Consider the following 14,731-nt stretch of genomic DNA (forward strand, 5'->3'; position numbering starts at 1 on the left):
TGATTAAACCCGTCGTTGTGAATCCATGTCAGCTTCATTAAACGTCCATGTGGTTGTCACGTCACTAAAAAAAGTTGATTACCGGTGGTCAACCGTGTACAAAAAAAAATAAATTTGTGGGTAAACCTCATCAATAAAAAAGTATAATGGGCAACCGTGTATAAATGAAAAGGTACGTTGGTCTTCTAGTGATTAATCCTAAAAGGAAAAGATATGATTAATCAAAAACTTCTGAATTGACGATGTGGAACATCATGTGGCAGCCTGTATGAACATCGCGTATACCCAAATGTATAAACCAGTAATTTTAAAAAGGTGTATATAGACCTTTGGCTATGGTTTAATACATTTTCATGCCGTGAAACCAAAATAAAATCTACCCACAAATTGGATAATGTTTATATCAATTTCATTCGATATACCTTAAATTTCTAAAACCCATGCCCCCAAAAATAGAAAATTATACTGTATAAAATTAGAGCCGTATAACTTGCGTTTCTATCCAAATACGCGCCTGAACTCGTAACTTAAGTTCTTCCGCGTTGCCTTCAGAAAACAAAAGAGTTACTTTCCATGGAATCACAAGTCCATCTAGATCGTCACAAACTTTTTGGCAAGTGTAACGAATACTCCTTGGAACCCCTTGCCAAGTCATTTTCCGACCATTAGTTCCCCGTATTTCTAAGGAGTAGCTAAATTTCCTGGCCTCAGAGTTGTCACCCATAAACCGCAGGAATACTATGTAGAATGGATCCTTCATGTACGTCTTTGATATAAGCTTCGAAGTGATAACACAATTGTCGTTCGTAGCAATTAACTACCTAAATCATTACATAAATAATGAAATATACGTTGAAGGTGATTATATATATGTGATTCATTCAACTTCATGTAGGAAGAAATTGTGACTTACACATCTGATCCCCGTAGTGGCATTTTTGGTTTCGTGTGAGAGTAGAGATTGAACATATTTATGAAAGAATTTAAATCCATTATGCGTGCGAACGTTGTGATCATCTTGGAGATGTGTCACAATTTCTGCAATATTACCTCTGACTAAGCATTCAGGGCGCCAAGCGTAAGGACAATCATAAGGAAGTTGGCTCCACTAATTTCTCCAAAGCCAGACACCTTATGCTACCTATGTCAACACGACATACGGGGCAACAACTTTACAGTCGGATTTTGCATATTGGGCATAATGTATGGCCATTTGGGCACTACAAGAAGCAAATAACAATTGTGGATTATTTTTTAAGTCATTTCAGTTTAGTACCAACTAATCCTCCAGCCAAGTGAAGAGTGAAGTCAAGGCATGCATAAACAAGGTTCCTTTTCATTTTATGAGCAATACATGCACATTAAACGAAACTACGTAAATCTCTTATGAACAAACCTGTGGAATCGGTGGTGACATCAAGGTAGTGCATACAGGACATTCAAGAAGCTCGTATATATTGTTTAAAACCATTTGATGCTTTTGATTACTTGCATCCCTTGAAGCCGCGATATTGTTTCCTTTTGTTTCATCATCTATTACCACTTGATCTTCAATCTTCATGAGTTTAAGCTTTAAGCTGTCACTAAATAAAAACACCGAAAACATTCCCCCCGTTTAGTTAGCGGTTAGTTTAGAAACACTCAAAGATTGAAAAACTAACGTTGTTATTGCGAAGACGAAAAGTGAAAAAGGTGTCAAGTTTAGGGGTTTTTTTTGCTATTTTTTCACTTTTTGAATGAAAAGTGCACAACGTGGCAAGTCAAAGGACGAAAAATATAAACTTTCTCTTAATCTTCTATACTCTTTATTAAAAAGAATACTCTGTTTGAAACTTACTCGGGTCAAAATATCAGAACTACCCTTCTTTACGAGTTAAAACTCTCACGCATTCTCTATACACAAATCCCTCCCACCACTGTCGTTCAGCCATCAATTACCAATACCACCGTCGTTGATTCTCATCATGATCACAACCACCATCCATTTGTATTTAATCATATCTTTATACATTTGTGCCTCTTTTTTTTCCTACGAAATCCCCCCACATCCGCTCTAATCACAACCACCATGGCGAAAAATCATCCTCACTTTTGTTTAATTATCCATTCTTCATTCTTTACCCTGATTTTCTCTTTTTATTTTATTTATTTATTTTATTAATATAATTCGTAGACAAACATGTGACCTGATCTGATTTGATTTGATTGAACTAGGGATTTGTAGCTAAGCCATAAATACTTTCTGATGGCGCTTTATTTGATGGTTTGGCAGCGTTGTAAAGTCGAGGTATGTGTTTTCAATCTCAAATAAAATCGATAATAGATCGGTTCGTTTTTTATTATTTGTGTATCGAACGATTTTAGGTTTAATCAGTTAAGGAATAGGGGATATAATTTTGTTGATTTTGGAATGGTCTAACATGTGTTAGTATTAGTTGTTGCAGATGGAGTACAAACAAGGTTATATGTCATTTGTTATTTTCAATTAATAGCCTCACCTTTCTTATCATAATGTTATAAAGATAAGAAAATAGCTATTGTCTGGCGAGGTTAAGTTTTCATTAAGTAATATATTGTGTAAAGGAGACTATCCATGGATTATTATAATTGAGTTCCCACCTTTTGCTCTATTATTTTGTTTGTTGGCACTGAATTATTGTTTTATTTTGGGTTGAGGGTTAGCACGGGCTTTGCAACTTTTAATTATGTTATGGATCTTTTAATAGTTTTTCAAACATTTCCTTGGCATGTTTTTATCAGATCTCTATGAGGCGCATGGTTCTTGAGCATCGTATCCATGACATCGACGCCTCGACTATGACTCATTGAGCAACGACGATTGAAGAGGAATGACATAATAGCAAGGTACTCTGTTTTTCACCTATATATAATGATTGAAACTCTTTTGGTTAGTACGTAGTAGAGCTTAAATGGAAGGTAATATAGGTTTAGAGTCAAATACAATAACATGTCACTGTATTGATTTTGTTTGACACTTTGACCTGGCCCATGAAACATGTCACTATAAAGTGTACCTGATTATAAGATAATATCGAGAATGGAAAAAGGGAGTATCTGGCTTCATTTTCCAAATTTCAGTATGTGACAATATGATGGTTAAATCATTTTATGAGAAGCATTTGGCTTCATTCCATGATTTTTTGTGAAATCTAGACTGCAACAAATGTGAAAGTAAAATGTGCACTTGTTTTATTGTCCTATAATGAGTTATGTTTTACTTTAATCTATATGCCATGTATAGTACGGGTATATCATATTTTCAAGACCTTGCTTAATAATATATAAGGTCACCTCGACTTTGTTTTATTGAGTGAGTGTGTCACTGGGACTTATGAGGCGACATGATGTCGGTGGCACGCTCCATTAAATCTTAAAGTTAACCGGATATCAAAAAACTGGTTATATGGTGATGCATTATTGCATTAGTTCCATTTATGTTGTCTATCTAAACATGGATTTTTAAGGGTAAACTTTTTTTGTTGATGAATATGACGAGAATGAACTCCATATTTGTTCTTGAACCAAATTGTTATATCAACTAACCATCTTTATTTTATTTCTTCAGAATTCCTGACAAAGACATCAAAGCTAGCTCTTGAGTCAAGGATGAAAAAAGTATCAAAGTCTAAGCATCAATATCCACTATTTTTTTGTATATGCTTCTTGGATGTGTTATCAGTAGGGATATTATGTTTACATCGGAGCACCTAACCTTAGTGATCTTATGTGTTTGACAAATGTGTACTTATATCAAGCACCTGAGGTCCTTCCCTTATGGTACAACTATATATGATGTACATCAAGTTCCAAATTTGGAGAATGATGAGCATAGTTTCTCTAGACAGCATAGTAAGTTCTATTTAGACCGCGGGGATGATTGGACACTAAAGCAACAGCTGAGTAATCTTTGGATGAATCAGAATGTGTTTTCAATATTGGCCTACTAATTTTGGTTGATGTTTATGATACCAGACTAGAATCAGAATTCGTTAGTAGTTTCAGAGATATTGATGCCGGTGTGCATCAGATTATTTTGCGGTGTCAATTGTATCCGCCGCAACGCGCGGGCGCCATGCTAGTAGAGGTAACAAACTCATTAGCATGTCAACATTCACTCATTCGGTATCATAAGCACTCGCATACATATACGCACATTGCACAATCAAAGTCTAACATTGCAACAAAAAGATACTGGAGAAAAGCAAACAAAGTACCTGATATTTCTCAAAAAATTCTCAAATAATCAAGCAAAAAGATTTACTACCACCTGCAAAATATACGATCCCATCCAGATTTTGATGATGATACTCAAGTGTTCTGTTCAGCCGATAAACACCTCCATCTTTAATTACTGTAACATTCTTACTACAAACCAAATTCAAATAGCCCTATACATATTCCCCACCCCCTTAGCGGTCTGACTTGTCGCCACATTCATCTCGAAAATAATACAAAGCATAACCTATTCAGATAAACGCTTGCAACGCTCTAACATAAGTCACTGTCACAGCAATCACTTTTTTCTTATCAACAACGTCATAATCAGATCTTTCCCTCACGTCATGAAATTTCTCAACTTTATCAATAACAACATCTTGTTTAACATCTAAAGCCGGACCACCATATTGAAAAGAAAATTCACGACTTTGCAAGGTTGTAAATATCACTTTTCGGTATCGTCTCGGTCGACCACCGATAAGCGATATATCGGGGATATATCGGAGACATATCGGATTTATCGGGAATATATCATCTCGGTCGACCACCGATAAGCGATATATCGGGAATATATCGGCCGAGATAACTGAGATTTACAACCATGCGACTTTGAATGATTTTTTCAATCTCACCAAGATGGGCTAAACCTAACAAAAAAGCCAGTAAGAAAAACAAGAAATAACGGGGGTTTTTTTCTTCTGAAAATCGACTTACCACGAGTACCACAAAGATCACCCTTTTAGGTTTTGTTACTAAAAATATGTTTTTTCAGCTCTTATAAATCTAAGAACACCTACACTAAATGAGGATAAAGGGGAAGCAAATCTAGTAATACCATTGGGGTTAACCTTAGTAGTGAGTTAGGTAAATAGGGGCTTCTATTACCTTCATTTCTGTAAGGAGAAGTAACCAAAAGGCATACTCTGACTTGATTTGTTCCTTCCAGGCTGCTCTTCAATTTAGTCATATTCTTTTCATATAACGTCATCAGCTTCTCCCTCTCTTTCTCAAATTGTTTCAACATACAATAACAATCTATCAATTAGTATATTAAATCTAAAAACCAATTAATGTAACAATTAACCAAATAATCTAAAACAATTCAGAAAATTAAAAATAAAAAATAAACTTACAAAAAAGGTGGGTTCTTTGATTAGGTAGTTCTGGTGGGATTAGTGGTGGTGATGTTTCTGGTGGTGGTGACGGCGGGGCCGCCGGACAAGAGGGGGGGGGGGTGCGGCGATGTATACAGAGAGAAGGTGTGTGGTTCTAAGATATATATATATATATATATATAGAGAGAGAGAGAGAGAGAGAGAGTTTGAGAGAGTGAGAGCAGATTGGTGTGAATGGGGATGGTTATGAAAAGAGTGGGCAGAGAGGCATACTTTGAAAAAGATGGCCACAATCTCCGACTATTTCAGACATGATTTTCTCCTCCCATTCACTTTTACAGTAACTTATTATTTATGCTTACGTGTCTGCCAACCTATTTTTCTCAGCTGATATGGTTTAATTATCAAATTGTGACATATAATGACAAAGCAAAAAAAAAAAATTAACGCGAGGAACAATAAGTCAAAACCGTACCTTCCAACCATGAAGGCCACCTCTAACTATCCCATAGGTCTCTCTCCATTAGAGGAACTCTATCGAATATGTAGCTAGAGAAAGTAAGAAAGAAATTACAGAAAAGATAAATGATGTGTTCTTCGATATAAAGATATAGCTTTTAAGGTCAAATATAAATGTATCATAACACAAAAACCTTTCAGATAGTATCAATCTCGTTTCTAATGGATATTACAATACTTGAAACTTATTCCCAGCCAGGAATTTCCCTAATTGATAAAAGGAAGCGGGGATAAGATCACCCTGAAAAACATACATTTGGTCTATTTAGTTGATAACGGGTAAAGAAAAAAGGTAAACATGAAACTGAACTGAGTCGCACAAAGGGATGCTCAGATGTATACGACCTTCAAATTTGTTTTTCTTAAAATCATATGATTATTTCATTAAATTTTTACATCGAATTTGATATATTCATTATTTCTCAAAAAAGAGATAGAAACATGTTGACAGGTCGACCCAAGTCACCCAATCCAACAACCCGAAACCATTTTTTACCACCATACAAAGTTACTTGCTTTACCCTCCCCATAAGACCAATTACCAAGTTTAGTATGCCTGGGTGCCTGACCAGCGAGTATCGCCACCTAATTAAAGATCCATACAATGATTCAATAGTGGAATGCAAGACAATATTATCAGTTTTAGCGCACATTGACTATCCAAATTGATAATTTTGAGTCTGATATCAATAATAATGATACCTTGGAAACAACACGAGTAAATATCATCCATCATCACATTCTCCCTTCACTAGCTCCGGTCTTAACTTAGCTGAGAGCCCTTTTGCCAACATCTCTTCATCATATTTCCTTGCCATATCAACCATACCTTTGTCCACCAATGCATCGATCAAAGCATTATAAGCAAACTCATTCGGACTCAAACCATGATCTTCCATCTTTCCCCAAACTATAAAAACTGGTCGAAGAAAACCCCATCTCCCAAACTTCTTTATAAGCAATACATACGTATCCATACTCGGACTTACACCACTTTCAATCATCCTATCAAGCAATGCAAGAATCTCATTAGGCTTGTCTAGACACCTAAAAATGCAATGATAAGTTATCACATTCGGTGCACACCCTCTCTTCCACATTTTATCCAAAACCTTATACGCCTCCCTGACCCTCCCGTTTTCACACAAAAGCTTAATTATCGTGTTGTAAGTAACAACATTCGGTTCACAACCCAACTCAAGCATCTCACGACCAAGATGAACAGCCACGTCAACACCTTCAGAAACACCAACCGCTCTCATAACTGTATTGTACGCCACCACATCCAGCTTAATCCCTTTCTTCTTCATTTCCTTATACAACTTAACAGCCTTCCAAGGCTTCCCACTCTTACATTGTATATCCATATATATCGAATACGAATACAAATCTTTTGCAATCCCATCCTCGTCCATTTGTTCCCAAAACTCTCTACACTTCCCCCACCACCCCATTTTCAACCACCCACGAAGAATCATATTATAAACTTTCGTACCAATCTCGAACCCCAAAATCTTCTCCTTTTCACTCCCTAAACACAATGCCTCAGCTTCAATCACATGCTTATACTCACACAAAGCATCAACAAGGTTCAAAAACGACGTTTCGTCATTCATACCAACCTCTCCCAACTTCTCAAACACCCCAATCGCTTCGTGAACAAGGTGGGCCGAAGCATACCGTTTAAACATAACACGAATTGTAGCATGATCTCTCTCAGGCATTTTATCAAACAGTTGGTGTGCAAGTTCAAATTCAAAAAACTTACCAAGTATATCAATCATGTGATTATATGTATCTATAGTGTGTTTGAACCCGTATTCGGATTCGACCCAGTTGAAGAAGTCAATTGCCCGTTTCCAGTCGTTGTTGTAACATGTCAAAGTTTCAAGAACTGTGGCCTGGTTGACTATTGGTTGGTCAAAGTTTGAGTTTTTTGGGGCTTGATGACCCGGAAATGAAGTGGGATTTGTTGGGGTTTTGGATTGTAAGGTGTGGAAATGATAGAGGGTGAATGATGGTCGGATTTTGGAAATAATGGACGTAGAACGGCGGATCAAAAGCATTGTGTTAGTGATGGAGGATTTTACTTTGAGAAAAGATGTTAATAATACCAATTTTCCGACAGTTTATTTGAATTTAAGCTTTGTGAGAAGAATATTATAATTACCATAGAAATGTGCGCACGATGTGACGGTAGTGTTAGCGGGGAATAGCCCGTGTGGTTATTAATGCAAAGTGATTTATATAAAAGGGAGTGTTATATTTGTATTAAAGGTTAAAAAATGTATGTTGTAAATAATTTCATTAAAAATATTATAGGTATCTTATTATCTTAAATGAAATTAAATGAAAGTGTTTGAATTAATGAATAAAAGAAAACGGTATTTTAATGTTATCAACTACTTAATTAAAAAAATTAAAATAAATACTTTATAATGTATATTTATAATGTATTAGAGATAGTAGAGATATGATATTAATATCATATAAGTTATTTTTTTAATTTTTGTATATTTATATGTTTTAGTAAAAAACCATCACCCATTTTATAATGGTATTTGTTAGTTTAATTCGTGTCTTTAAAAACAATTTAGTAAATTCAATTTTAAACATTTATAGAATAAATTACCCATTTGATTATAAGCTTCGTACCACTTATGTTATTTCCAATATTAAAGATTTTTAAATATTAATAATATCTAAAATCATGTCTTTAATCATAGACAAATATTCTATTATATGGTCTAGCAAGGACAATAATATGGACAAGTAATGACACAAAAAGATATAGAAAAATATGTAAACACATAACCAGAATACGACAAAGTTCTTTTCACGTAATTGTACTTATTTTGGCATCATTTATTATATGAGCCTGCATTATTTGCAGCGACTATCCTTGTAATACTGTTATTATAAGGAGGGAAATCATCAGCAGATGGTTGTAATAAATAGTAGATGGTGGTTAAGTTTTGGTCAAAAGTCTTTATATTCTCTTTTAGGTTAAAAAAATCTTTTATAAATATGTGGTTGTGATAAAATGTGCATTAATATAGTGTATACCAAAAAACTTGTTAGCATGGTTTTAAGTGTCTGATTTGAAACCGGTTGATTACATATTTCATGGCAAGATTCCCAATGTGTGTGTCCTTAGTTGGGAACTCAAACGACATGACCTTTACTTTTATATTGGGCATGGAACCGGTGTGTGTGTGTGTGTGTTTTAGATAAAATTTATTCATCTATATATTGGATTTATCAGTATAGTTATAACACGTTTATTTATCATAGTGTCTTAAGTTTACAATATTACCCCAAAAGAAGCTATTTCAAAACTGGATGAGTCATGTGGAGCCACCTTCTTGATGGGTTATAGCTCCGAGTACTTGGAGTTCAACGATCCTTATTTCACAGACAAAGCTTCATTATATTTTATGTCGGTTGGCTCACCCTTTGTAATTGGCAACTTGTGGCGGGGTGCTTGTTGAAGTATCGGCCAAGTTTGCAATACTTTTAAATTAGGAGTTGTTTTCCAAAGGTGAGCCACTCGTGGATGGCAGTACTTCACGTAACATTGGTTCCCTCATGTGAAAATCCCGAGATGAATGCAAGGGTTACTTACATTTTATTGGGTACCACATATGTGTTGTTCGGTATCCCGACAGGGATAATTACATTTAGTTAATGTATGTTGTTTCTGTAGTACCTATAATCTATACTACCTAATAAAGAGAATCCACCTTTTTATTTTAGGTAATTCCAGAATTGTCCTTGACTTTTTATATTTAGCCCTAAATGAATTAATTTACACCCTAAACATTTATTCTAATAATTAACACTTTAAACCCTTATCTTCTAAAAATTTTACTATCACAATTACATCAACCTACACCACTTGACACCGCCACCATCACGAATAGTTCCATCACCGACACCACTAGACCGTCTTCCCCACCACTGCCCTCGCATTGCATGGGTACCATGCTTATTACATTTAGTTATTGTAGGTTCTTTTTGTCGTAAAGTTACACTACAATATTTAACTAACAAGCAAGTCATTCGCACAACTACCTTGGTCATCATATTGCACAGTTTGTAATGTTTGAACCGATTTTTCACTTGTATCCCTATCTCATTTCTAACCCTTTAGTCCTTTATGAATTAAATTTGATGTACTTTGTACAAACAACAAAACTCTACAAACAACAGTCCTGCATAAAGTACATTAAATTCAATTCATGAAGGACTAAAGAGTTAGAAATGAGGCAGGGATAAAAATGGAAAACTGGTTCAAACATTACAAACTGTGCAATGTGATGACCGAGGCAGTTGTGCGAATGACTTGCTTGTAACTTTACGACAAAAAGAACCTCTTGCAACTAAATGTAACTACATGTACTACAAAAACAACATAAATTAACAAAATGTAATTATCCCTGTCGGGTACCATACAACACAGGTGTGACACCCAATAAATATGTAAGCGAACCTTTGCATTCATCTCGGGCTTTTCTCATGAGTGAACCAATGCTACGTGTAAGTACTACCATCCATGGGCGGTTCATCTTTGGAAAACTACTCTTCAATTAAAGGTATCGCAAACTTGGTCGATCCTTGAACAATTACCCCCCCCCCCCATAGATTGCCAATGAGAGAAGGTGATCCAGACGACATAAAATATAACGAAGCACCGGCTATGAAATAAGGACCTTCGAACTCCAAGTACCCAAAGCTACAACCCATCAAAATGACAGCTGCACATGACTCATCAAGTTTTGCAATAACCTTTTTTGGGAAATATTGTAAACCTAAAACGCCATAATAAATAAATGTTTTATAACTATAAAATATAAAAAAGGATACTTTATATCTGAAAAGAAATCACACACACACATCGGATCCATGCCCATTAAAAGTAAAGGTCTTGCCGTTTGACTTCCCAACTTAGGACATCCACACCAGGATTCTTGCCAATGAATATCTAACACTGAGTTGCTTAAAGAACTTAAAGATTTAAGAATGAGAGATTTGAGAATTACAAAGGCAAAGTTGGAGGTTTACGAGATGGTATTTAAATTGATGTTAGAGGTTGTATATGTATTGTGTTTTGTAATAGTGGCGTTATCAATTTAGGTAGAATCGAATGTAGTGGTTGGTTGGTTGGTTGTTGAATTGAATGTAGTGGTTGAACATTAAAGTTTTGTAATAGTTTTCCATTATGTCACAAAAGATGTTTTATCCCACAAAGAATACATTTTTTTGTTTTAGCCCCCACAAAGTGATTTTAGACAACTTTTGATACTTTCCAAGTAATTAATACAACAAATATATCAACGTACAACACTACAACTCATTTAAGCTTTGTCATTCGGGCTAGAAACTAAGGATGTTTAAGTAAACTTGCTTAACTAGCTTAAAATTCTGTTATAAACTAATCTACTTAGTACCAAAATACATCTCTTGGATTATCTTATGTAGTAAAGGAACTAAGGGTGTTCATAATGAGGTCAAAACTTGTCCCGAAGTTGGACCGTAACCATACAGAACTGACAATTATGGTCCACAGTTCCATATGCATGTAAATTGGTCTCGCCTCGATCCAAGTATAAACCATGAAAACACATGTCAAACCGAAAAACCGAGAAAAAGGTCAACATAGCTAGTGAACACAATTAGTTGGACATATATGGGTTGTTTGGCAAAAGGCTTTTTGGGGGCTTATAAGAGTAAAACACGAAAATTTCAAAATTAAGCTCACTTTCAAAATATAACTATATGTATTTTAGAAAAAGAAAAAAGCCAAGTCCTAAAAAGCCCTTAAAGGTACCTAACTCATAGTCTCTTGAAGCTCTAACATATGACTAATTTATTATCATAATAATGAATATATATTGTGTCCACGAGACAATATAAGGCCTTTTTTTTTACTATCATAATGGTATAAAGCTACCCATGAAAAATTGATTATTTTTAAAGTGATTTAGAACAAACGATTGCTGGTAAATGAAACATATATTTCATTTTCATCACTTGATATTTGTGTTTTTAAGAGACCAAGGAGTACTGTATTTTACATGTCTTCAAATTTTCTTTTTTCTTTCACGTAAAATTGACTCGTCCAATCATTTAAACCTAAAAATCGACTACAAACCGAACATGGACCGGATTGACTTACGAGATCCTGTACTCCAATGGTCCGGGTCCGGATCTTGGACTGTAAACACCCCTTAAGGAAGATCATTTTCTAACGATGAATAGTCAAGAAAATGCATGGTTAATGTACTAAAGAACACATTAAAGCTCAATGATGAAGCAAATATCAAGTTTTTGTTTTGTTATACAGGTGTTCGTTTTATATTTGAATCTCCATACATCTAGAATGATGTTTATTGGTTTTAGAGAATTTAAAATAAAGAAAGAAAAAAAAAGTTGTGAAAATGCTCACTTGTTTTAGAGAATTTAGAATGAGATTTTATGATGACCAGAGAAAGGTATCCGCTCGTTGTGACGGTTATGGAGGTGGTGGTGGTGGTGGTGGTGGTATAATGGCGGCGACAGTGGTGACGGGTGGTGGCGGTGACAACGGAGATTGGTGGTGGTGGCGGTGGTTCCGATGAGTAGTGGAAGTTATTGATGCAATGTGGCTATGATGTATGATACATCATACATTAGAATGTGTACATTGTTCAAACTTAAAATTAATATTGAAATTTTAAGTTCAATGTTGAAAATCAAACATATATTTATTTTATAATATAATATAAATATAAATTGTACATCAAATACATTTATCAACTTTATTAAATGAGAAATGATTAATCCTCTTAAACAAATAGCCTAATAATCTTTCTAACCATGAGATGATTACATGTGGAAAAATCAGGGGACAAAGATTAAGAAAGATAATTAGTGAATATCACATATCAACTTTTTAATGTATTAGAAGGATTAGTAGGCTATTTGGTTAGGAAGATTTACTATTTTCCTTATTAAATACATCATCGAAACACAAAATAGTTTTAGATGTTTCAAAATTCCAAAATTATTCGTTTAAGTATCAATCGGCTCACATGGAAAATGAAATGCAATGTAAAATGAAAGTTGGAAATAGACAAAGATTGACAAATATCAAGCTATAGATGAAATGAAATCAACCAATCTAAATACGAAGCAAAGGTGTTGAAGAGGAAGTTGGTGCACGAAAATTGTGTGATAATGTCTATCCCATAAACTAAAAGAGGAGCTTAATTCTACACTTTGTACCACAAAAAATCTTTAGTCCTCTTTATTTTAGGGTATGTTTGACAAAGGTAGATGTAACGTGTAACTATAGATTGTAGCTCGAGGCCTGGAGCTGTAAACTGTAACTTATAGGCAAATTTGTTAGCTAGAGTTTTTAATTTTTAAAAGTGTTTTGTATGATAGATATAACTGCAACTTTAAGTGATATTTGTGTAATTTCAAAACTTAAAAGCTTCATCAAAATTAAAAGTTCATAAAATGCTACTTATTTTAGAGTTTTTTCTTTCAGATAAAAGTCAAATCTAGTTGCATCTAAACAAAATTTTTAACTCTATACGAGCTTTTAGTTTAAAACAAAAACTAAAACTCATGAAAAACTCTTGAAAAATTTGTGTCAAACATAACCCTAAATTTTTCCTCTAATTTTTCTATTTTTAAAAATAAATACAATTATTGTCAAAATTATATAAAATCTAAATTTCATAACAATTTTTAACAATAAAACTATTTTATATTTATTATTTAATTTTTTTCTTTTTGTACAAACACCATATGAATATTACTGTTACTAAAATACAACTGACCTAATAACTTATTAACCAATTATAACTTTTGATTTTATTAAATTGAATATTGATAATGTCATAATTACAATAATTCTAATCTACAATTCACGGTTATGTATAAATTCTAATTTACAATTCACGGATATATAAAGATTGAGAGTTATCTAAACATCTCCTTATTTAATTCTTCATATCTACCATCGACTAATCTCTAATAATATCAAATACAAATTCAGATCTCATTTATACTATGATTATTATTATTGTGTTATTAGTTTAGGATTCTAATAAAACTATATAAACAATGTTAATTTTATTCTAATATTAATATATTAGTGTTGTTCTTAGTTTAGATTTAGGATATAAATTTTCTTATATAAACCATAATATATACAACCATAAATTAAAACTCAAAAATCGATAACCAGTTCTGATGAAAATCAAAATACGGGAATTTAGGGCACTACTAATATTAGATTTTAGTTTATTATAATTTAAAATTTGATTTTACTATTTTTATTAATAAAAGATGGACCCATATATTAAATGTTTGAATTTTATATTGAAATATTTTTTTAAAATATGTTCATTGAAATTATTTACTATGACATAGTTAGTGATGTTTGAATATTAAAAAATCATAATATGCTCATCGAAATTGCAGATTGTGACATACTTAACGACATTTGAATAAAAAAAAATCATATTAGGTCACTATCATTTTATTTGTTTCATTGGTACATATAGTGCATTACATTTTTATTTTTCACTTTTTTTGTAAAAATTTTTTAAAAAATTTCTAAAAATAGATAATACTACAATTACTTTAAAAATCTTAATATATTTGACTATTTTTACCTTGATATCTGATGTTTATAACAAATTAAACCTGTGTATTTGACACGAGTCTAAAATCTAGTATCTACTAAAACGAAATCAACTTCTTTTATCTCTTTATTTAAAATATATATATGAATTTTATCAATTTTTGACAATCGTTTAGATTCTAAATATTGTTTAGTATCTTCCCATTTGATTAAGTAGAGA

General features: G+C 33.4%; 1 protein-coding gene and 1 long non-coding RNA gene across 10 annotated transcripts; one reads left to right on the forward strand and one right to left on the reverse strand.

Moving 5' to 3' along the window:
• Window positions 1-282: 282 nt before the first annotated feature.
• LOC122591061 (pentatricopeptide repeat-containing protein At1g80550, mitochondrial) lies at window positions 283-7,995 on the reverse strand. Of its 9 annotated transcripts, none has more exons than XM_043763255.1 (7): window positions 6,576-7,995; window positions 6,008-6,114; window positions 5,830-5,903; window positions 5,125-5,241; window positions 1,397-1,583; window positions 914-1,220; window positions 283-817 (listed from the first exon to the last, which is right to left on the reverse strand). In XM_043763255.1, exon 1 carries the CDS (start codon window positions 7,937-7,939, stop codon window positions 6,599-6,601), a length of 1,341 nt encoding a protein of 446 aa, XP_043619190.1. In that variant the 5' UTR covers window positions 7,940-7,995; the 3' UTR covers window positions 283-817; window positions 914-1,220; window positions 1,397-1,583; window positions 5,125-5,241; window positions 5,830-5,903; window positions 6,008-6,114; window positions 6,576-6,598. The 9 variants fall into 9 exon arrangements, 6 of the variants coding, with proteins under 6 accessions (XP_043619190.1, XP_043619188.1, XP_043619189.1 ...); XM_043763253.1 differs by having other exon boundaries at window positions 283-821; XM_043763254.1 differs by lacking the exon at window positions 6,008-6,114 and having other exon boundaries at window positions 283-821.
• LOC122591063 lies at window positions 2,198-3,861 on the forward strand. Its single transcript, XR_006322672.1, has 3 exons — window positions 2,198-2,287; window positions 2,761-2,865; window positions 3,587-3,861. It is a non-coding gene; the product is annotated as an uncharacterized LOC122591063 (long non-coding RNA).
• Window positions 7,996-14,731: the final 6,736 nt, after the last annotated feature.

Source organism: Erigeron canadensis, chromosome 3 (genome assembly GCF_010389155.1).
Source record: "Erigeron canadensis isolate Cc75 chromosome 3, C_canadensis_v1, whole genome shotgun sequence".
Taxonomy (NCBI): domain Eukaryota; kingdom Viridiplantae; phylum Streptophyta; class Magnoliopsida; order Asterales; family Asteraceae; genus Erigeron; species Erigeron canadensis.

Coding starts and splice junctions, on each gene's coding strand:
- LOC122591061 (XM_043763254.1), bottom strand. CDS start 7,939: ATGCTTTTGATCCGCCGTTCTACGTCCATTATTTCCAAAATCCGACCA.